Raw genomic sequence first — 24,112 nt, 5'->3', positions numbered from 1 at the left:
ACACACACACACACACACACACACACACACACACACACACACACACACACACACACACACACACACACACACACACACACACACAATTATTTGTGTATGTACGTGCGTAAGAACGTAGGTACATACATATACACGTATGTTCGTGTGTGCGTGCGTCTGCGTGTCTGTGTTGTCTATGGGTTGGTTATACCCGTATCAGTTGGAAGGTGTGTCAGTGAAAGGAAATTCTTTTGTAGCCTTGTACTCAACTGGTATTCTCACCATCGGTTCACCGCGGAATGCGTCAGATGTCAGAAAAACCGAATGATCTCCTTTTATTCCTAGTTAGCAGACGTTTCTATGGCATTCGTCTAATCCGTGGTTATATATATCCACTCATAAGCATTTACACTGAATTGTTCATTTAGAAGGATTGACATTTTGTCATTGAAGGTTCGAGTACATTTTCGCAATATCAGTTGTGGGGTACGTGCCACTGTTGAGTTTGGAAAGGTGATGGTGTAACAGTAACTATCTAAACGAGATATAATGTTTCACTGTAATAACTTCCAAAATCATCAATCAGAACTATATTGGCTTGTAATGGCCAGTTGCAAAACACAAAAACTTCTTGACTGCGGGAAAAGCAGTAACACTATGTATATGGCAAATTCTCACTTGTGTAAGATGTTAATATGCATATATATTTATATATTATTATGCAGGTTTGCATCGTGGTAACAAGATTGATAGAACAAACAGTAGCTTCAAAACTTTATTCAAGTGTTCATTTACTATATCCACGTGGTACTTTTTTGCGCAGTCTGTGGTTAAATTATATATAGAACTATGCGTCAATCTTTTAGACTGCATAAGAAATTGTTAAGGCTATTCTTTATCATTTTGGTGGAGAAGAAATGTAAAATGTTATATCACGGCATGTCACTGGTAGATTATTGGTATAGTCGAATAGATCGTGTTATGAATGATAGGAAACAATTGCTTCAATGATGATCGTCATCTAGGTCACTTTCTCGTTTTCCAACTTGAGAATGCTTTTCTATCCATGTGGATTTTGTAGTTGTAATTATACTTGTTCCGTTGTTGAGAATAGAAACTTCCTATATGTAGATATTATTTACGAATGTAAATTATATTCCGGTGATAACATAACAGTCGCTGTGTGTTGTGCTAAAAAACATGTCATAGACTATTCTAATGGTTATTGTAGGAGCATGATTCAATTTATTCAACTCAAGTGCAGACAACAACAATGCATACACGTAGTAAATATGTGGGAAAAACGTTTCAATAAAATATATACACCGTTCCCAAACAGTCTCATAAGAAAAGGTGCATGCTGTACAGGCCTAGAGCGTTTCATATCGTTTCCAAACACAGAAAACTGCATGCACAATGTGCTCGACCCTCACCGTTCGTTTACCATTACACATACATACACGCGCGCGGACCCACGCGCATGCACGCACGCACGCACAGACATACACACAAAACGCGCGCGCGTATACACGTGTGAAGCTTAACACGTCGTAAGTCGTAATCAACAATATACGTGACCGCGCCCGATTTGCGATTTATTTTACTAACTCGTGGGTAAATACGAAAACAGTCGCAGTGGGCGTGGGAGCGAGAGAAATGGCATCGTGGCCATTGGCAAGGAGATGCATAACTAGTACTGAAAAAATATCGATAGATATTACTATCTGATGAGAACATCGGAGTGCCTATAGTAATCTTCTTTAACGCGAACGAAGGAAATGCTGCAATAACACGGCATTCATTTCCCAACTTTGAAAAACATGAATTTGATGAATAAATGTAATAAAACGCGAGCAAACATAATAATCGGAGCAATACTAACACAACAGTATCACGCAGTTGTTTTTCTATATTAAATAACCAAAAATAGATTCACTTGTAGTGGGTGGAAACGAAATTATTTTTGACAAAACTAGCAAGACAATCGCCGGGCGCGGTGGCGGCGACACGGGAGGCGGCAGAGAAGGCAATACAGCGCTACCCCGCAAGCGCATGCCGGCCGATAATGGAAGTTAAATTTTGTTTTTACTCATTTGACCAGTTTTCGCAATTTTACTAAATGCAAATTTAGAGGTTCTACGCCACCAGAAACGTAACTGACGTACATGCGACAGACAAAGTCGCGTGTTATTTGTGTTTCGATAACCTTTTGCGGCCGGAAAACAACTGACCGACTGCCAGATAGCTCGCTGCAAGTTTTTTCTCGGCCAAGGCAGGGTGGTTTTACACAACATAATTATATGAGGAGACGGACAACACTATGCAGGGAGTGGATGGAGGGGTTTCGGCTTGTTTCGCCGCAAGGGAAGTTACCTCAAGTGCGTTTGCTGTACACATAAATGACTATACTGATAGACCCCAAGGTGACATTGCAAATAGTGCCGTGGCGGGACTGATAAGTCGGTTAGGTTTCTAAAAGACACTCTAAATAGTCTACCATGGAAGAAGTTAACATTTACGATGAGAAATGTACACAAAGATATTAAAGTGGCATTTCTCGCCGATCCGCACGCAGCTTGTATGAATAAGACACGGGTGGGGACACCCTGCAAACCACAACGGTAAGCCACGTATGACGCGCTAAGCTGGTAGTGACACTAGCTATCATTGGCACGAAACATAATCCAGACTCTCAACCTTTTCTAGACGATAACTATAACCTGACGCCCGCCGCTAAGCTAACTGACAGTAAGCCTAATCGTAGAGTTACACCTAGCCCCTAGGGCTTGGGCAATCCTTGATGCAATGACTCTGAACCCTAGGTCTGATGGCTCAAGGACGCTAAACCAAATTCGATCACTAAGATTATCCGGACCCTTAACGCTGAACGTTATGCTCATACATCTCCTTTGCAAGCAACTTCTCCCGTCTACCTGGTGATCTCGTTCTTCCGTGTCTATTTCGTCTTCCTTCTCTATCCCGCCCCTATATAGTCCTAACAGATGTCCTTCCTACCGTCGCGTCTCCCCCCCCCCTCTCTCTCTCTCTGCCACACACACACTCTCTCTCTCTTTCTTTCTCTCTCATTCTCCCATATGTAGAGTGGTGCCTGCTTTATCGGGACAGTTCGGGAACCATGACAATGCCCCGATTATGCGGTGGTCCCGATTAAGCAATGAACACATAACAACGTGATCAATGATTGTTCGAAAATATCGATGCACCTGTTTATCCGAGGACGATAAAGCGGAGATCGCTGTATTTGATTCTTTCCCATATAGTCATATATGGTTCTCTCATGGTTTTCGTTCAACTTTTCTTCCCGCCCTTTCTTTCTCTATCCCCCTGTTTCCACTATTCTATTCTGGCACCGATCGCCTCTCCCTCCATGGTATTAACACTGGCCCATCTATTACCCTGGACCCATCATTTCGCCCCCTACAGTGACTTATTCTCGCTCCGTTTATCCATTTCTCCCAGTTTTATCTTATCTTCCTCATATCCAGAACTCTTTCGCTCTCTTTTAAGCTTACACGCTTATCTTCCGTTTTCCCTTCAGCATCTTTCTCTTTATCGCTCTCTCTCTCTCTCTCTCTCTCTCTCTCTCTCTCTCTCTCTCTCTCTCTCTCTCTCTCTCTCTCTCTCTCTCTCTCTCTCTCTCTCTCTCTCTCGCTCTCTCTCTCTCTCTCTGGCGCTCTCTTTCTCTCCCTCTCTGACTCACAACACCACACACACACACACACACACACATCACACACACACACACACACACACACCACACACACACACAACACACACACCACACACATATACACACGCACGCACGCACGCTCGCGCTCTCTCTCTCTCTCTCTCTCGCGCGCGCTCTCTCTCACTCGCTCACCCTCTCACTCTCTCTCTCCCTCCTCCTCGTCGCACGTGGAGGGTTGCCGGTTTTGCGTGGAGGCTGATCGCGCGCTGGTGGCTGGTCGTACGCGGTGATGTGGTGGTTTTTCCTATCGTCGTCATGTATTGCTCGGGGATCATCGATGCGGACACTCGATGTGCTGCAGCCTCCTCACCATGCCCAAGAAGATTATGATGAAACAAAGACATTTCGTAAAACACTCATTCTCTATCCTCATAATAATAATAATAATAATATCTGTATATATTAAAAGATTTATTAAACTATATATCGATTAGAGAATTAAGTTGACACCTGAAAAGCTATATACTGATTTGCACGAACCTGATTTGTGGGAATCTTTCTAAGTTTTATCGGAGTCAATTTGAGCGCTTCGATCGCACTGTATAGCTACAGGGGCGAAATCTCTTGTATATGGCCATGCAACCCTATTTTCGGCATGCATTTAAATTGCAGAGAATGACACTTTGAAGCGATTGCTAAGGTAGTATTCTCCTAGCCTTCACGATAAAATACCCATAGGAAATGTAATAGCAGTGTATACTCCTGTCGCAGAGGTGAATGCTTAATTACCATTTAATAACATATAAGACATAGTTATAACACATAATGACACATATGTTCCTCACTTATGACACATAAGCGTAGTAAACAGGGATGTCTGATAAAACAATTATTTTTGATAGCGAATATGCAGCTTCATTCCTTGATTCGTGTGCTACTCGTTCAAAATCACAATTGTAAAATATAATTATTAGTATAAGTACAGCTAGCAGCTATAGAATTGTCACACTCGTAGTTGGTAATATGATAATGTATAATGTACACCCTGTCAATGCCAATAGAATGTTTTTCAAGCTTTTTATCAGGCATATAGATTTATTGTCAATATTCATAAAGATTTTAGAAGTAATACATCCACTCTTCTCCGAAAGAGGTCGCTAGTGGCCGTATGAATGATTAACAACTCAGCAGACTATAAACCAAAGCTATAAACCATTTATTTATGATCTAGTATTAGTACTGTAATAATTAATAGGCCTATTTATGCATAAAAATCAGTTCGCGTGAGATCGATGACCGAAATGGAAACTCATTCTACCGGCAAAGAATCCCACGTTAGTTGGCCAGTGATCGTCCATACTTCTCTCCAAAACGACGAGATTGATAAGCAGTTGAAGCGTATCTACAGAGTTAGGTGTATGTATGAATGAATAGCATAGTTTTCGATTGATTTACACTTGATATTTATTTACACTGCATTATACTGCTCATTACATGAAATTTATCGAATATATACGAATATTGAAGAAGCTGGTTTTTGTTTATTCATTGCTGGTATTCAACTCGTATGCAACAAATAAATAAACAAACCATGGCGATGCATATGCAAATATAAGCAAATTCTGAGGCGTTTTTATTTAAGCGAAATCGGTAAATCGGTTTCCTAAATCACGTGATCAGCGGTTTGGTGAAAGCGCTTTTGTTACATAAAAACAACGCAAGATGTATCACCATTTGGTTAGGATTTAGCTGATCTTTGTACGTTTTTATAACACATTAACTTATTATTCTTATATAATCATTTATTAAGTAAACTACTTAATAACTTACGTTTGACTATCCGCCATATTGAATGTTGAAACTGTCTGAAATCGCTCGCTGGGCGATTTCGACGGTTTCGCAAAGCACTTTCGCAAACCGTCTAGATAAAAACGAGAAACGACCAAAGCGCTTTCACGAAACCCTCTAGATAAATGGAAGATTTGCGAAACCGTAAAGCGCTTTCGCTTAGATAAAAACGCCTCTGAAAACAGGATCAACCTGACAACATTTTCTGAGGTTGTTATATATAATAGTTATATCTCATATATTCAACAGTAAAAACAGTGTATAAGCTGCCCTGATTTAATTAAAACTAATCCACAAAACTGATGGGGTGCGATTTATAGTTTGATGAGTTTAAGCAATTTATTTTCTGCAGATGCTGACAGCACAGTTTGGCACAGTTGCATTTTCCCACTGTCTGGGATTGCATTTATGGTAGTTTCTTTGAAGGAAACTCTTGTAACGTGGCCACCAGATGAACTGTGTTCTCTTAATCCACACATTGTTGAAAGGTATGCCTACATAGCAGACTATTTAAATTTTCCCCATTTCCTCTTCCTTGCCTTATATTATTATATTTTTTATTGTTGCCTTACTTATTAGATTGTCATCCCCTACCATTGCTAATTAAATGCAAATATATACAAATATGTGCGTGTGTTCGCGCTTGTGTGTGTGTGTGCGTGCGTGCGTGCGTGCGTGCGTGCGTGCGTTCACGCTTGTGTACGTGTGTGCAATGTGCATGCGTGCGTACTACATTGCAGAATAGAAGAGATGCTCAAGATCCATCGCCATAGTTACGTGATCGCTACATCCACTTTACACGGAAAAGACGAACATGCAGCTCTTATTGCACTACAGCAAAAGTTTTTTGACACAAATTTAGGCATCCTTGTGGCCCACAATGCACAAGACTGTACTGACCACATGTCTACTATAGCCAAGGTATATATACCCAACAGCGGCGGATCCAGGATTATTGAAAAGGGGGTGTCCAGGAAGAGATTTTCCTGCTTACTTTTTCTGGTGTTTTACAAAGCTGCCGAAGTCCACTTAGGGGGGGGGGTTGTCCGGACCCCCTCGACCCCCCCTCTGGATCCGCCCCTGCCCAAGTAAATTAACATTACGATACTTACATAGGGTCATTAGATACTACTAATTTATATATCTGATTCACGTCTAACTCACGAATAAATTTGCAGGTAATGTGTAAGACAGGAAAAGAGGTGATACAAGCCCAGGTAAGGTGGGTTTTGTCAAGCCAAACGTCCAGTGAGGTCATTGTGCAGGCATTAGAGCAGCTTGGTCTGAGCCAGCATCGTATCCTTATCCTTATCTTTCATATACAAATTGTGTTTTGCTGACCCAGCTTTCTCTAATTGCTGAGACTGATACAAACTCGTTTCTGTGGGCATACATCCTCTCTCTTGTATAAGCACTCTGGTCCATGTAGTATTCAGACTTACATTAGTTTACAAGATAGCAGACCTGAGTTTTCAAAAGACTGCATCACACATCTGGGAAATGACATTTTCGTGTATTTACTTTCTATAATAATTACTTTGCAATGGCTTAAGCCTGCCATGCCAATCCTTACAATGGCTTAAGCCTGCCATGCCAATCCTTACAATGGCTTAAGCCTACCATGCGAATCCTGCATTACAAGGACCTATACCTGTGGTAGAGGCAGAGGTAGTGGCATGAACATGTGTAATGTGGTCTACCTCCCTCACCCCTTCTCTCTTTTACACTCTGTGTTTTTGCGTGCGTATCATATGTGTATATAATATCAAGAGTAGATAATAGGAGAATCTCCTATTATCTACTCTTGATAATATGGTAGTGGTAGTGGCGTATTATTAATTATCTGGCTTGTTGGCAATGTATTATTCGCAGTTACTTCCTTAATATTCTGTCAATAATCAGAGAGCAATGTGCTGCTGGATTGCTTTGGCAGCATAGCAGCAGTGGCGGCCTCTAGTGCAGCACAGCTACAGCAATCATCTGTTGACTCTATAACCTGTAACAACATCTTAGATTTCTTCGACCAAGACAAAATACTGGTCTAACAGTGGCTAGTAACAATACCCAAGTTAATCTCATCTTTGTCAGTGATATAGTGTGGAATTGTCATGGTATGTATAGTGTCAAGCGCACATAAACGGTTTATAACATTGATACGTAAGGTTTATCAAGATCAATTTAACCTAATAGTACCGGTAGTTTGAACTATACGTGGTACTTTTAAATTCGATCTCTTATTTTTTAAATTATTGTTATTTATATTTTCAGTTTTTTTAAATACATTTGTAAAAATTCAATTACTATTTAAAATACTAATACCTTCCTTTAAATGTTACCGGATGTTATACTCTGCAATTTCGTGTTTGATTGTGTTTATTCAATTGTACACATGGCAAATCACATGCAACAAAATAGTAAAATGCGTGCAATTTATATCCACTTTCAGTTTTAATATAGCATATTATAATCTTGCTTGTACAACTGCACAATCACACCCAGGGTTCTCTGTTAAATGTACACTCTACAGGGTACACCGGTACACGCACACCACACTTCATGTTTCTCTGGCATTTGCATGGCAAATGAAGCCTAGTCACATCTGTGGCTCACTGGGATATACCAGTTAGCATTAAACACGTCTAGCTGTGTTGTAAAGAGATGCACACAATTCTTTTCTCACCCACCATTGCCTCTTATCTTCCTTCTTGTCAGAGTACCTCTTAGTAGTACAAAGCCAACAGTCATGGAAACGATAAATATTTGTTATACCTATTGAGACTGTTTCTTCATACAAAATACACATCCATATATAGTATTAGTACATAAGAATGCAGTTTGTTGCAATAATAAGCTTTCTTACACACACTCACGCACACACACAAGTGTACATACGTACATACATACATATTAACATACATATGTGTGTGAGTGTGTGTAAATATAGTTTGCACAAACGCGTACATACATGCACACACACACTCACTCACTCGCACGATGAAATCGGTGCACAAATAGCAGCGCTCCCTGGGTGTGACATAAATCCACAGTCAGTTACACGGCATGAAGGCGGATGAAGCAAAAAGCATTGGATAAATATTTGTGTACAAACATTTAGCACTTAGTTCACCACGTTGTTTGTCCTTGCTGTCACATTGCCCCCTCTCAACAGATCCTTGCACTCTTTCTGGCCAATTGGCACTCTGCTCCCAAAAGAGCATCCCTGCCTGGCAGTACAGGGCACAAAATCATGTCAACTAGGACACCTTTTTAAAACATTTTACTTGCGTTTTAGCTCCTAATTATGAAATGTGTGTAAAAGTCAAAAGGTTCTTCCACGAATAAAAATCGACTGGTTTTGAAAGCAAGTTTACATCTGTACACATACACGTAAATGTACATACACACTCTCGTTTCTAAAATATGGAATCAGACATAGGTGTGCTCCCTGGCCAGACAGCAACACCGCTTTGTGCCCGTTCACTGACAAACTATAACTGATAAAGATATCAAAATTTCTCTCCAGACCCGCAAATATTTGGAAACAAGCACAGACACATTTATGCAGACATCACTGGCAACACATAAAAGCACAGCAACAGTTGGCCAGCTAATCACCACCACACTGTAGTGAGGAGCCAACAAAAGAAGCTATACATGATATATCACACTATTCGGCTGCGTGTTTAACCATGTGCTTATACTCAACACATATAAAGCACCAACTCAATCTAAAGCGATTTTCAAAAATAATTTCCCAGTTAGCACAAACCTAGAAAAGCAAAATATCTTACAAGCGAAGGTATGTGGCTGCAAAGATGGTCGGGGTGAGGGAAGTATAGGCCACGCACACTACCGTGCATGCGTGCGCTCAGGGAGAGAGGGTCACTCTGAATGTCAACAGTTAAGGTTATTTTTCGTCTTTGAGCAAAGTTACCTTAGATGTAGTCATGCCTATAGTGTTCTTGTTATAGTCAGTTGCATAGTTTAAGCAATAAACAGCAAAACTATTGAAACTTTTTTTTAAGAGATATGTTACATCAACATTGAACTGATTAAATGGAAGTAAACCGAGTCAACAATGAGACATTTTTTTTATATTACATAGTGGGAGCATTTTGCACCTGGCACTACAGTAAAATCTACCCACATCTCGTCTTCTATAGAGTAGATGCTATATATAATGTGCCGATCAGTGATCTGTAAAATTGACTTCCTACTTACTATACATAGTAGCAATGGACAACTACCGTGAACAAGTTCCTAGCAATGCGATGATACGAAAGAAGCAAATTTCCCCAAGAAATTGTCATATTCACAGTTGGAGCGAGATGAATGCGATATAATTTACAAGAGGGTGGGGGAGTGAATGGATTGGAAGAATTTCTGACAACTTGAGACATGATTCTAAAACCAGAGACTCATAGTGGAAACACTCGTTAGTCACAGCAGGTCGAAATGGATGCCAAACTTTCACGGTGTACACAGAAATATCACAAATCCTTTATCAAGACAGTGTGTTCCTGCAAATTTCCATTGCAAATTAAAAACAGGACAAGAATTTTTACAAATAAAAAAAATGACATTGAAAGCAGCAGTCAAAATGCTTTTCTTATATATACTCACTGCTCTCTGCAGTGGCATTTCACATTGCTACCGCTCAAACCAATGTTACCATGTAACTTTAATATACACATTAAACAACAAGAATCCTCGAAGAACCGACTGCTCTAGACGTATACAGAGAGCTAGGGATGAATAACGCAAATAAGGGACAAAGTGACATCAGGAAAATGCCCAACAAAAAGAAACATCTGTCAATCGTCATGGTAGAATACATAGCATGCTGTCAGCTATGCACACCCACGGAAACAAGTAGGTAAAGTCAGCACATACACTCTCAACTACGAAAATATCACGATATCGAAACCGGACTGCAGTCTTCTGTGAGTCGGCAGCACAGGTTATACGCCTACATCCAGACCCAACAGGGACCTACCGGAGGGTACACGGTGTGCTTGCCACATTAAGAACCATGGCGCTCTAAGCCTGCAAGCGACACGCAAAGCTCGCGGCTGCTTCAGACTGGAACCCACTACAGGGATAAATGGAGGACCTCGACATGGTATTCACAGTAGGCGATCGTTCGTGCAGCACGAAGCCGACTACGACAAAGTTTACGTTACGGTGCCTCGGGTCAGACGATGCACCACTGTAGCTAGGCCTAGCCACGCTAGCCCAACGCAAGGGATTCGAAACGAACTCGATCGGCTGTTGTTCTTAGCTCTCTCGAAGGCAACACTTAGTGAAGAAATAAGAACTTGGAGCTCTGATAACTATACCTTTACTAAGTGCACTCACTGCTATCTTTATCCCCTCGCATTTCACCGGTATCCTGTGTGTGTGATTAGATGCGAGCACGTCTGAAACCTAACAGCCGATCACGACAATCCTGCCCAGATTCGCTTCCGGATAACCCGAACAGCTTAGGTAGCTAACACTACCTAGTCTCCACTAGTACATATATACAAAGGAAAGGTTCAGCTGCTGGAGTCAACCGACACGCAGAGCCACGGTCAGCACAAGAGCAGCTCCCAGCGCCAGCGCACTGTAGAAATATTCATGGAATAACTCAAAGCATTCCGTCCCAAGTGCCGTTTAACCATGTTGGTTAGCCTTCCTGGACTCAACTAGGGCTCCTTGACCTAATCACGGTCCCTACTCACCCACAGTATCTCACTCTGACTTTATACACATAACCTACAATATGGATAGAAAGCATTTGATGCCTGGCTAAAAAGCATGTAAATCCCATAATTTTGAGCGAAATCCTTAAGATGTACAAATCAACGGGTGCCATCCAATGGCCCAACAGCAGAAACCTATAGATTACTTACAAAAAGCAGTGTTATAGCGTAAGGTGTTGTCCACTGCATCATCTCATAATGCTTGGTGGACATCACCTTTACGTGTGGAATATCATAGCAAACACGGATCTCAAAACAACTGCAAAACAATAAAGATGATGCAATAATTAATTAGACACTATCACCTGTATCAGTAGTGTGAGAAAATTAGAATTTAGATAATTTTACACAAATGCTGTAATATGATCGAGACTGAGCATTAGCGTTAATATTAGTCAGACTTTAGGCCATTAGAGTAACCAAGCTTCTGCCAACGAAACATCAACTGCAATGCTACTTTCCGATTCCATATAATGGAGAAGTTTAATCTGTGACTTTTATTATAGATAGTGTTAAAATCACCGCCGCTGAATTTATCGGCCGCGTTTACAACACAGCTCAGATCACAACTAGTTTAATGTCGAGGGAAAGCATGGCAAACTGTATTTTTCCAGACGCTTTCTTGCCTCCCTTCCCTTAGCTGACACAGTCACAGTAGGCTTTCATACTTAGTGAGCAAAAACGTTACGTAGTACCTCACATAATGTTTTCCACTTGACTAGAAAGTAGCAACAAAGCAAAACTTTTCCCTCAAAAGGCAGGGTCTACGTGTTGAAATCAGGGTGCCAGCAGTGTGGGTATGACACCTTGTCCCAGACACTGTTTACTCTGTACATGGACACACACACACACATACTTATCTATATTTATGTATGTGTATGTATGTGTGTGTGTGTGTGCGTGCGTTTGTGTGTGTATGTGTGTGTGAGCGCGTACGCGTGTATGTGTGTGTGTGCAGGCGCACCTGAGCACGTGTGCACGTGCGTGTATGTGCGTGTGTTTGTCCGACAGACTGTCTGCGTTTGTATTTAAAACATTTAACGAAACAGTAAATGCAGTAGCGATTAACAGAAGTCACTCCTCATTGCTAACACCCGCCCTGCTCTGCCTGCGCGGCGGCGGCGGCGGCCGCCAGGCTACAACACTGACACGCTGTAGGGGATCTCGGGCGAGCTCTGCACGAGATTGCCGTTCGCGACGCCCTTCGCCCGGCCAGCCGTCAGGTTGTTCGGCAGCTGCTGGGTAGCGCCGGTGGGTGCGACACCGTTCGGCACCTTGCCGACGGCGCCGTGTGTGATCGACGTTAGCGGCGGCGGCTGCGGGCCGTTCATGATGAGGCCGTTGACGGGTTTCGGATGCCTGCCGGCCGACCCCGCCACGTTGTTCAGCGCCGGCGGCGGCGGCTGCTGCTCGTGAATCGTCGTCGGTGGTTCGGCGCGCGCTGCCGTCGTCGCCCCGCTCCTCGACGGCAGGCACCCATTCCAAGAGTTCGGCGCGAGGTCGTCCCGCTTCGAGCCGCGGTCGTTCCACGCCGGTGACACGTCGCCGTTCCACATCGGCGCGAGGTCGTTCCGTGTCGCGACGTCGCCGTTCCGTGTCGGCGCAAGGTCGTTTCGTGTTGCGATGTCGCCGTTCCATGTCGGCGCGAGGTCATTCCGTGTCGCAACGTCGCCGTTCCGTGTCCGAGCGAGGTCGATCATCTCGTCGTCGCTCAGCGAGCTCTCAGGCCTCACCGCGAGCGCCTGCCCGCCGTCGCCGGGGAAGCTCGGCTCTGCTGGCTCGCCTGACGTCTCTCCGGTGGCGCCCTCTATGGGCAGCATGCTGGGTCGCGGCGCACGCTCGTCAGTATCCGCGCGGCTGCTGCAGACGAGCGCCAGCTGCTCCGGCGCGGCGGCCAGCTCGCGCTTCGACGCCACGCCCAGCTCCGCCCGCCCAACCACCCTGCCGCCGACACCGCCACCGACGGCCGAGTCACCGGGAAAAATGTTGTTCACGACCGTGTGAGCGTTTCCGTTGACGAGTCTCACCTCCGTGTTGACCGGCGCGGCGTTGCCGCTGTCCGAGCCGGACCGCTGGTGGCCACCCTCGCCCTGCAACCTCTGCCCGCCGCTGCTGCTATCAGAACTCGCCCTCTGGTGGTGACCCCCAGCGGCAGCCGGAGGCGGCGCCGGCTTGGCTAGGTTGCTCCCGTGTGAGAACAGCTTCCTGTCAAACAGCGACATGAGGCCTCCCTTCGACTTCTTGTCCTTCTTCTTGTCGTCGCGCTTGGCAGACGACGACGGCGAGGCGCCGGCGACGCGATGCGGACCGGCCGCAGGGCCCGCCGCGCCGGCTGGCATCGCCAAGTTCCTGTGCGTGCCGTTGCCGGGCACGTTCTCTTGTTTCGGACACTTTGCGATGCCGCCGTCTCTGACGGCGTTCTGCACGTACGGGATCGGCGCCGCCGTGTAGTTTGGACGTTCTCGTGGCGGAAGCGCATCGTTCTGTGGCGCCACCTGTTGGTTTGATCGCTCCTGTATGGGTAGCGATTCGTTTTGCACCAACGCTGTCTGCAGATTGTCCGTTAGGCTGTCAAACATAGTATCGCCACCTGTGTTCGACGGAGCCTTACCCACCTACAAAGCAAAAATGTCGCAAATGATTATATTTGTTTTTATTATGACTATTATGACTATTAATGATAAATAGGAGATATAACGATGTAAAAACGTTGCACCAGCTTAAAAAGCTGTGAAAAAACATCACAGCAGTACTTCGCACCTTGTCCTTATCAATGAGAGTGTTGCCTCTGACAGCTAGAGGACGCTCCTCCTCTGTGTTAATGTTGCGCTCTAGGCACGGATTGCGTCCCTGGTGCGGTTCCACCTTTGCCTGCTTCTGCTGTACCATAAACTGGTTGACATTACCTGCAATGCGGAAGAAAAGTCTTCGTAGAGGACGAAACTCCAGATCTGGCAGTTACCACCAGGATAGCAAGTCTGTGCTTCCGACAATGTGCAAATAACATGGATGAAGGGTTAGCCGTTACGCAGATGCCACACACTACGTGTCGTGTCATTACTCACCTTTCGTTGGCCTCGGAGGTGGCTCCGATTCGCTAGGCGACATCACAATGGTTTCCGCGGTACTTTCGGAGATGGATGCGTCATTGTGGTACCGCTGGTATCTTCCGCTTCCAGAGGGTAGCAAAGCATGAGTCTCGTGTGGTTCATCGGCTTGAAATGCAATGACTATTCATGATATACAAGACGACTTTAATCACACGATTGATCGGGTTCACTGGGAATAAATGAAATTTTAGTCAAACGATGTTACACGAGCCATTTGTGGGGAACGTGTTAATATTTGAAATGTAAATTAAATGTAATATTAAATTTGAAATGTAAATTAAATGTAATATTAAATTTGAAATGTAAATTAACTACTGCTGGAAAACTCTTGTTAAATCGCAGGTATATGAGCTCGGATGATGTGAGCATGGCCAGTCATACATTAACCACTATAGTTAGGATGGCAGTCAGTCACTACTACATACTTTCACGCTGATCGACGTTGTTGCCATTCCTATCTGTGGGTTCACTGTAGTCAGGTGAGTCTGGGCCTGTCGATGAGCTTGGGTTTCTCAGCTGTTGGGGATTCACTGAAGGGCTAATCCCTGAAAAAAATGCCCACAGTCTATGTTTATGGATATTGAACTTTGTAACACATGCAACAAAGTAACATAACCCAACTAATGATAAATCTTCAGTTGATTTATATATATATATATATATATTATATATATATATATATAATATAATATATAATACATATTATATATATATACAGAGACAGAACATGTTTGGAGTTCAATTTGGCTAATCAATTTTAGGGCACTACGGCAAGTTGGGTGGACACCAATTGAAACATTTGATTTCTTCAAATATGGGTTATCATAAGACCACTTTTAACAACACTGATGTGGCGACAAAAAGGCATACATAAACTACAAGGGATGGGGTGGATATGGCATCTGTGGATGGTTGCCATGGATATCATGAATATCGCCACGGCACTTGCTGTTGGTGTCGTGGTAAAGTTTGAGCCATATATAATAGAGGTGAAAGAGAGAGTCAGAGAGTGCGAGAGAGATGAGAGAGAGAGAGAGAGAGAGAGAGAGAGAGAGAGAGAGAGAGAGAGGAGAGAGAGAGAGAGAGAGAGAGAGAGAGAGAGAGAGAGAGAGAGAGAGAGCAGAGAGAGGAGAGAGAGAGAGAGAAGAGAGAGAGAGAAAGAGAGAGAGAGAGAGAGAGAGAAGAGGAGGAGGGAGAGACGGAGAGAGAGAGAGAGAGACGAGAGAGAGTAGAGAGAGAGAGAGATGAGATGAGCAGAGATGAGAGCAGAGAGAGAGAGAGAGAGAGAGAGAGTGAGAGAGTGAGGAGATTTGTGGGGAGGAAAGAAGGAAAAAGAGATAGCAACACGGCAAGAGATAGTGTAAATGAATGTGTGTGCGTGCGTGCGTGTGTGCATACATGTATCATTGAGAGTCTTTATTGTATGTCGCGTTGACTCTCTTATGACTCGACTCGTTTCTATTGTTGACTCTCTTATGTAGCAGTCCCAGAGCAAGGTTACTCGTGGTAGTAACAACAAGTTTAGAGTGATGGTGCGAGCAGCAATAGCCATAGGGACAGTATTGGTGGCAGTAGTAGGGTATACCAGCACGTTATTAGAGGCACTAGAGATTAGGATCAGCGATGCATCGGAAATTTACCGTGCATGCTTCGCTCTCTTGCAGCGAGCAAAATTGCGTCAACCTACCCTTCATCTTCTGGCGCTCCCATAGGATGGGCAGGTCTAGCATGCGCTCTTGCACGCAGAGGGCAGTCAGCCGGGCCTCAGCATCCTGGTCCCAGCAGTCCTCAATGGTCTCCTTCAGAGATCTGATTGCCTGCAGCAATACATGTTGACTGTTAGCCTACATACACCAGTGCTCATGCGACCATAAGTCTACACACACTAGTGCTGCTCAACCTTACAAATTCTGTGCTTCAGCCCTCAGCTTTCATAGCTTCGGCCACTACTGGATTACAACTGAAGCTACAGGCTGTCACTGGAGTGTTGCGACCCACCTAAAACGACTAGGCGATACATTTTTTCAAGACCAGCGGTCCAAACCCAGTGGTTTTATACAACCACTGGTACACACTGTGAACCTACGTGGCCAGCGGTTCCCCCACTAAAACCCCACTAACGAACGACTGGCATGAGTGCGTCGTAAAATCACAAATGACTAGTCGTTCTCGTTACCACGCCCTCGAGAACGGCGGAGAGTACTGCACTGCTATTCAATGCCAGTGCAGATTCCAAGATTTGTGATCCACAATCCAGAAATCTCATCACGAATCTTATCACAAAGTGATAAGCTCAAGGTTTGCACCTGGTTAGTGTCTTTCCAGACATCGGGAAATCGCGGGCGCCACTTGTTTCGGCACACGACATCCTGCATGTCTTCAAACGACGGATGTGGACCAACCTCCTCCTGGAATGGCAGTTGATACTCTGGCAGCTCTAAGCCTGCAATAAGGAACACATCACATTAATTCAAATCGCAGACAGCGATCGCAGTCTTCCTATATACGGATGCTCATAACTGTCGTAGTATGTAATGGTTTAGCAGTGTCAGGTGTTACCGGTAGCGCATTAGCATGATTGCCAAATCCTGTTCGACATGCAATCATTCAGCTTTCGTCATTACAATAACCTAGAAAAATTCACCGACTAATAACTAAATCCCATCACCTTATTGTATCTAACATTAGTGCAACTGTAGTGGCTAAAGCTTGGAGACGCACTCATGCCCAGTCACGCACGCACTCACGCACGCACATCCACACACGTACGCATATATCCATACGCACTTGCAAGACCATGCACAACATGACTCCACTTACCCTGGAAGAGATCAGAGCAACGCATGCCCGTTTCCCATAGCACCAGTCCCAAGGCATACACGTCAATCTGCTTCAGGGACGATTCGCAGTCGCGAAGGTTCACAGCACCCTCTAGGATCTCTGGTGCCATGTAACGAACCGTTCCCACCTGTTGCGAACAAACGTTGAAGATATACAAGCTAATAGGGCAGATAAACGTCATGGCTACTAATTTCACCAAGCTACTGAAATGCATGCTTAATACACTGGTAACATTAAGAGTCCATGATGATGATGATGATGATGATGATGATGATGATGATGATGATAATAATAATAATAATAATCGTCATAGTTATTTTGTTTGAACCCCTGGTAGTGTAGCTGTATGAGATACATGGCTGGGAGCCTGCAGGGATGAGAACAAATACATTGTCACCGCACGGCCGGTGAGACCGCTGGCGTTGCGTTCGCGTAGAGTCGGTACTCACGTCCACGAGAGAGACCTGCTCGGCGTTGTCCGTCCAGCCGCTGTGGATGAGCTTGGAACCGCTGGTTCTAATGGCGAAGCCCAGGTCACAGATGACGCACGTCCCATCGGGCTGGACTAGAATGTTGCGAGTGTTGATGTCGCGATGAGCAATGGGAGGTTTGTGCACATCTGCAACAGTCAGCAACAGTGCGGTGTGAGCAACAGCACAGTTCAGATGAAGCCATCCGGCTGCGTGCGAGAGAGCAGGCGGCTACGTAATCGGGACGTTCAACCTCAGATACATTAGACAAGTATGCAGCAACGAATGGTCAACAAACTTGACTCTACTAAGAACAATAAACATGCGTTCCCAAAACGTTTATTATGCTACACGATACTCTTGGCCACTTCCTTGCACGGGATCTAAAAGTTCATTAACGCTGTTAACATGTTCTTTACGAAATGCATTCAAAGTTTGGGAACACATGAATCCCAGCAGTGTGAAATACCCCCTAAATAATACCACATATATATGAAGTTATATGAAGCATATATTTTAACTACTAACTGAACAAGAACCAAAGTGTAAGCTTAAGCAGCTAGGCTGTACAGGAGATAACGAAAATAAAAGCTAAAATGAAAATAGTCGTCATTTGTGCATTAGGCCCCGTTTCAGGCACACAGTGAAATTAATGAAAACGAATAAAACACGTTAGACTCCGGTTTCTCATACTTAACAGAAAGCATTTTCATTCAGCTTTTCTTAGAAACCTAAATCATCTACATCCTTCCTTCAATACTAAATCTGGAAGATGAAAGCGAGGGATGACATGTTTTAGGACCATGCAGATGAGACCACAATCTGCGACAGCCACACAATCCTGCTTAAATTCCCGAACGATAATTTCATCACGTCTCGCCTTTTGAATACACATTCCAAATGGGCGATAAATGCACACTGGAATATGACACATGTAATTAGAATCCGAATCCTATGACAATGGCGTGCTCGTTAAAAAAACATTTCGTGTCATTCCTCAAACAGGCTTCGGGGCTTTAGTTTTTAATAACGTGCTATCTATTCAGCACCGTACGCAACATATAAAGGGTAGCCAAAAGTACAAGGCACGCAACCAGTAGTCTGCATACTTAACCCTGGCAGGCGCTCAACCACCCCCTCGTGATCAACCGGGCTGCAACACGCTAGGCAGGAATAATTTACATCACACGCATAAGAGATCTGACCACAAAGCTCACCTGGGCCTCACCAAGAATTGCACGGGTTGCACATTACACGCGCAAACATGACTTACTGCGCGACTGGCAAAGAAAGTCGCGGCTCGCTGCGAAAACTCGATGCATGCATAAATGCCGTGCCCTAGAGGGGCACATAAAACGGGAGCGTTAACCCCTTCTTTATTTGCTGCTTCCCCAGGTTCGGCACTCCTGCCTGGGTTTGTGTGAACAAACGCAGCATGGGCACGGCTCCTTTCTATACAAGGGACCGTGACATGATTGCAGCATGTTGATAGACTGACTCCAGAACTCCACGTGTGTGCCGCCCATGGGGCTAAGGTACGCAACAACGATTTGTTGAGTCAGTCTAATGTTATGGTGGAAAATCTACATCGCTTGGATTCATCCTGATCGTGTGCGAGCAACGCCAGACCGGCACTCGCAAACCACAGAATATCCATCCACACTGCACGTGTGTGTGCGTCTGCGTACATGCAGAGAACGTGTGCATGTGCCATGCGCGTCTGTGCGTGCGTGAGTGCGTGGGTGCGTGCATGCGTACGTGCGTGTATGGAGGCGTGTGCAGTATTTCTCCCTCCACGCATGCATCCAGGCTATGATGCTGTAATACATCCGCGAAGTGTCTGCGTGCGTGCGTGCGTGCGTGCGTGCGTGCGTGCGTGTCCCTCCACGCACTGCTGGATGATAACAAGAGTCCGTAATAGAAGACAATCCGTGTGCTGGCGTGCGTGCTTGGGTGCGTGCGTGCATGCGTGCGTGCGTGCGTGCGTGCGTGCGTGCGCGTATAATTCACGAGTGACTCGCGCTCGCCGGGCACATCGTGACATCGGACATGTGTCATATCGGCTGCCGACATCACGTCTACCGCCGCCGCCACCACCACCGCCACCACCGCCGCCGCGTAAAGCGGCAGCTGCCGTCCGCCATCAATTATTCGACTGGAAGGGGGGGGGAAAGAATCGTGCGCAGGAAAAACCGCGCGCACCTAAAAATATCGGGCAGGCGGCTGCGCGCGCCCGTGGTTCAATAACACGCGGGGTGACCGTTGCCGTGACGATCCCGTGGCAGACGTTGTCACCAGCACCCGCGTGCAGGCGCCGCCGCCGCCAACACACAGCGCGGCCGTATTTGCAATTCAACTTGGGAGGACGTTTATTTCCCCCTTTGAAAGGGCCGCGCGCACACACATTTGCAATTCAACAAGCGCGGCGACGGCGAGAGAGAGGAGTCCCTGAATGCTGAGCTGCCGGGGGAAAGCCCGGGCGAGCGTGAGCGAAGGGGGGGGGGCGAGTCACCCTCCCCACAGTACGTAGAACAGAAATACATGTACGCATAAGAGGGGGAAGGAGGGGCGGTGAGAAAGCAAGAGAGATGGAGAGAGAGAGAGAGAGAACAAAAGAGAGAGCGAAGGGGGGAGAGAAAGAGAGTGAGAGAGAGAGAGAGAGAGAGAGAGAGAGAGAGAGAGAGAGAGAGAGAGAGAGAGAGAGAGAGAGCGAGTAGAGAGAGAGAGAGAGAGAGAGAGAGAGAGGAGAGAGAGAGAGAGAGAGAGAGAGAGAGAGAGAGAGAGAGAGAGAGAGAGAGAGAGAGAGAGAGAGAGAGAGAGAGAGAGAGAGAGAGAGAGAGCGAGATAGGGAGAAGGAGAGAGAGAGAGAGAGAGAGAAAGTGAGAGAAAGTGAGAGAAAGTGAGAGGGGGAGACGCACGTCGAACTGAAAATTACCCGACAGCACGACTCACGGAAACCCGCCTCGTGCAGCGGATATTCCGAACATAATACAGGAAGGCCATAGGAAGACAGTGCGACGCCACACGTTCGAAGCACAATCGCAAATTAGTAGCGCAAGCCCACAGGCCCCTCCTTCCCGCGTGTGGCAGAATCAGATGATCCCACGCCATCCCATCCATCATTAATGCCCCCCAAATTATCGCAAAAGCAAGAAACTAGAAGACAACAACAACAACAACAACAACAACAACAACAAAGAATACTAATGCACGTGGTTACCAGCAAACAGCAACGCGTAGCACATCGCCAGCACGGCGACTCTTCGAGCGCGTCAGTAGATCTAACCACAGGCACTTGGGACAGCGGGACTTGGGGTATATATATATATTGATTATATCTATATATATATCACTACAACGGCGACACAGCACACTCGAAACGGCGAGTGCGGGAGCGGTTAGTTCTGCTTTAGTTTTTGTGAAAGCAAGTTGATATACAGTGACACAACAGTGGCAGTGTAATTAAGGAGTAGTATTTGTGAATGTGCGTTCATATTATTTCCAGTTTTTACTGACTCTGTCCCAAGTGCCTGGTGGATCTAACACTAGTTCCATCCTCCCTACACGTTGCTCCCCCTCCCCCCCCTCCGCCGCTACTCCTGACCATGCGCAGTTCCAGCCCGTCACTCCCCGCAGCACAGGCTTACACTGCCAACTTCGTGTTGGCGAATTGGCGAATTGTACCAACTTCGCAATTTCGCAACTGACAATCGGCAGTGTAAACGTAAAAGTTGCACGGTCAACCGATCGATAGCAGCTAGTTGGGAGATTAGAACATGTTCTAATTCGGCAATTCGGCAATTCAGCAATTCAGCAATTCGCCAATTCGCCAACTCAACACGCGCGCGCGCACCTACCTTCTTTTAGAATGTCCTGGTGCAGGTGGGCGAGACCAGAGCTAACGCTGAGTGCTATGCGAACAAACTCCGACCAGTTGAGGACGTTGTTCTTTAGGTGGTTGTGCAGGTTGCCCGTGGCAATGTAGCTGAGCACCAGTCGGTATTCTGAAACGATAGCAGAAAAGATCATCAACCGTCTATAGGCCACTTACTCTCCGCACGTATGTGCGCATGCATGCATGCGTGCGTGTGTGCGCGCGTGTGGGGATGCGTGCGTGCGTGTGGGCAGCAGACTACCAGCTCGCTGCATTCTGGAAGAAAAACGGTGGCAAAAAACAGGGATTTGACCTCAAAAGGTCATTGGCGGGCCAGCGACCACACAGCTGCGAAGACTGTTGCTCATGAGGGTATTTGTCATTACTCACTTCGCCCTAGGTAGGGCGTGTGTTTACGGCGGTACTTCGCAATTCTTCGTGAAATATTTTACACGACTTAGGAGACAATAAAATAAAATAAAATAGATTGTCTATTTTCTTACATTTTATCGATAATACTACCGATGATATTATTTCAAAGGTAGCCTGCGTATATATGGCACGTATCCTGCTGATATTGTTAACTGATCCCAACAGTAAACTTGATTAAATAACTACGTCAATCATTCGGCTGCCATAATAGTCAGCATTAATATTTCACAACAGATCACGGCAAAATTTTAAGCAATTGTACGCCATTTTTCACGGATGCATTATGGCCGCATCGAACCTTAAACATGCTAATACGTTTGAACCTAAAGCTTGATAATCACTCTAGTTAACCTTGAACGTTATATTAACTTCATTTAAATTTAACGTCTTAATCACGAAAACGCGTTCCTACAGTGTACTTGACCCCCCGTCTTGCGTTCATACTCAAATACGCCAGCATGAAGTTGAACGCTGCCGCGATGAAAACATCCACGACTAATATGTTAGTCATGTTTCAGGTTGGGGCTCCCGAGTTCTCTTCCAGAGTTTAATGGCATTCCGGTAATAACAGGGTTCAGTTTAGGTGAACTGAATAGCAATGGCCCTGGCCATATTGCCTCAGCTACCGCATGCGCGTGCATAGACGCAAGCCGATAGCCGAGTATTGGGTATCGTTCATGGAATCCAGACAGATAAAAAAATGCACAGCCATAAAACAGCTGTCACCCCATGGCCGGGCAAAAAAAACACGGACAAAGGAAGCGCAAGCCATAGGTTTTAATTATTAACGGTGCACACAACGTTGATAATGTTGGCACCCTGCCTGCACCACTTGGCCAGCATCAAATTAACTAGAAGCTAGAATCATCGCAGTGGCAGTCATTTGCAGTAGGACCCCATGCTACTGTCTAACAGTCGAGTGGCGATAACACACGCGAGGCAAGCACGCACCCCTCAAAACGAAATTACTGGTTACAATTCCTCGAAGCCGCGGTTACGTAGAGCCTGTCGAGCCGAAAAACCGTGCGACGAACAAAAACTGGATCACAGCGTCTTGCCTAGTGACAGGTAGGGCTAAGCTACAGGGAGCTGGCTGTTCAGGGATGCATATATGGCTGCTGAGTGAAGCGGCAGACGGCTGTTCGAATCGATGCGGACTCGCCTGCCTGACACGCCACGACTGAATCCACGTGCGCAGCCTCTCTCTCTCTCTCTCTCGCTGTCTCTTGCGCTCCCTCTCTTCCCCACTCTTTCTATCTATTTATCTTTCTCTCTCGCTCTCTTTCTCCCTCCTGCGTTCTCTCGCTCTTTCTTCCTTTCTCTCTCGCTCTCTCTCCATCTCTCGTGTGCGTGTGCGTGGGAGTGTGTGCGCGCGCGCGCGCGTGTGTGTGTCTGTCGGTGTCTGTGTCTCCTACCTTCTCTCCATCTCTCTGTCTCCCTTTATTTTTTTCTTCCCCCTCCTTTCTTCCTCTCTCGATCCCTCTCTCTCTCTCTCTCTCTCTCTCTCTCTCTCTCTCTCTCTCTCTCTCTCTCACGCATGACCCAGGCTGACCACGATTATGTGACACGAGCTTTATAGCTTATTTGACCTTGACCCTTCCCCGGAACTCTCAGACTCGTTGACCACCGAGTGATTGAGTTTCTAAAGACGCTGCCAATGCCTGCATGCTAACGTAGAAATTAATTTATGCAATTTTGAGTACCAGCAGTCAATTTAGATGGCTAAGCCGCTAGCATTCGTCTGTGGAATATGCTATGTGGTTATGTGTAACACTAGTGTACTTTACGATTCAACGGTATCAGGACAAATACCCCCCCCCCCGTACAATTACCCCCTCCTCCACCACCTCTCCTCCTCCTCCTCCACCTTCTCCCCACCTCCTCCACCTCCTCTCCTCCTCCACCACCACTTTCTCCCCTTCTCCTCCACCACCTGGACCTCCGCTACCTCCTCCCTTCTCTAACTCCTCCTCCTCCACCTTCTCCCCTCCTCCTCCACCTCATCTCGTCCCTCCTTCTCGACCTCTTCCCTGTATCACTGTTCAACAATGAATAATAAACAACAAGTGAGTAATTGTCCGGGGGGTAAATGTCCGGGGGGTAATTGTCCGGGGGGTAAATGT

The 24,112-nt window shown here is 45.7% G+C and overlaps 2 protein-coding genes across 2 annotated transcripts in view; one reads left to right on the top strand and one right to left on the bottom strand.

Moving 5' to 3' along the window:
• Positions 1 to 5,022: 5,022 nt before the first annotated feature.
• LOC106805699 lies at positions 5,023 to 12,167 on the top strand. Its single transcript, XM_014807400.1, has 5 exons — positions 5,023 to 5,086; positions 5,871 to 6,006; positions 6,259 to 6,439; positions 6,697 to 6,814; positions 7,421 to 12,167. Exons 2-5 carry the CDS (start codon positions 5,927 to 5,929, stop codon positions 7,561 to 7,563), a joined length of 522 nt encoding a protein of 173 aa, XP_014662886.1. The 5' UTR covers positions 5,023 to 5,086; positions 5,871 to 5,926; the 3' UTR covers positions 7,564 to 12,167.
• A 34-nt stretch (positions 12,168 to 12,201) lies between these two features.
• Positions 12,202 to 24,112, bottom strand: part of LOC106805708 (serine/threonine-protein kinase par-1-like) — a 65,204-nt gene continuing 53,293 nt past the window's right edge. The window contains exons 8-16 of the mRNA XM_014807411.1: positions 21,541 to 21,687; positions 17,663 to 17,832; positions 17,193 to 17,340; positions 16,679 to 16,815; positions 16,060 to 16,189; positions 14,798 to 14,917; positions 14,328 to 14,477; positions 14,023 to 14,168; positions 12,202 to 13,877 (exon numbers count right to left, since the gene is read on the bottom strand). Of these exons, the coding sequence (XP_014662897.1) occupies positions 12,399 to 13,877; positions 14,023 to 14,168; positions 14,328 to 14,477; positions 14,798 to 14,917; positions 16,060 to 16,189; positions 16,679 to 16,815; positions 17,193 to 17,340; positions 17,663 to 17,832; positions 21,541 to 21,687 (2,627 nt within the window). The 3' untranslated portion in view covers positions 12,202 to 12,398. The remainder of the gene's footprint in view (positions 13,878 to 14,022; positions 14,169 to 14,327; positions 14,478 to 14,797; positions 14,918 to 16,059; positions 16,190 to 16,678; positions 16,816 to 17,192; positions 17,341 to 17,662; positions 17,833 to 21,540; positions 21,688 to 24,112) is intronic.

Source organism: Priapulus caudatus, unplaced genomic scaffold (assembly GCF_000485595.1).
Source record: "Priapulus caudatus unplaced genomic scaffold, Priapulus_caudatus-5.0.1 Scaffold124, whole genome shotgun sequence".
Classification (NCBI taxonomy): domain Eukaryota; kingdom Metazoa; phylum Priapulida; class Priapulimorpha; order Priapulimorphida; family Priapulidae; genus Priapulus; species Priapulus caudatus.
The sequence above is the reverse complement of the archived record's forward strand: the minus strand, read 5'-3'. Positions and strand labels throughout refer to the sequence as shown.

What these genes read in the sequence shown, in the direction of transcription:
- LOC106805699 (XM_014807400.1), top strand. Translation starts at nt 5,927, where the DNA reads ATGGTAGTTTCTTTGAAGGAAACTCTTGTAACGTGGCCACCAGATGAA. An exon ending in AATCCACACATTGTTGAAAG is followed by an intron (nt 6,007 to 6,258) that starts GTATGCCTACAT and finishes ACTACATTGCAG; the next exon opens with AATAGAAGAGATGCTCAAGA. An exon ending in ACATGTCTACTATAGCCAAG is followed by an intron (nt 6,440 to 6,696) that starts GTATATATACCC and finishes ATAAATTTGCAG; the next exon opens with GTAATGTGTAAGACAGGAAA.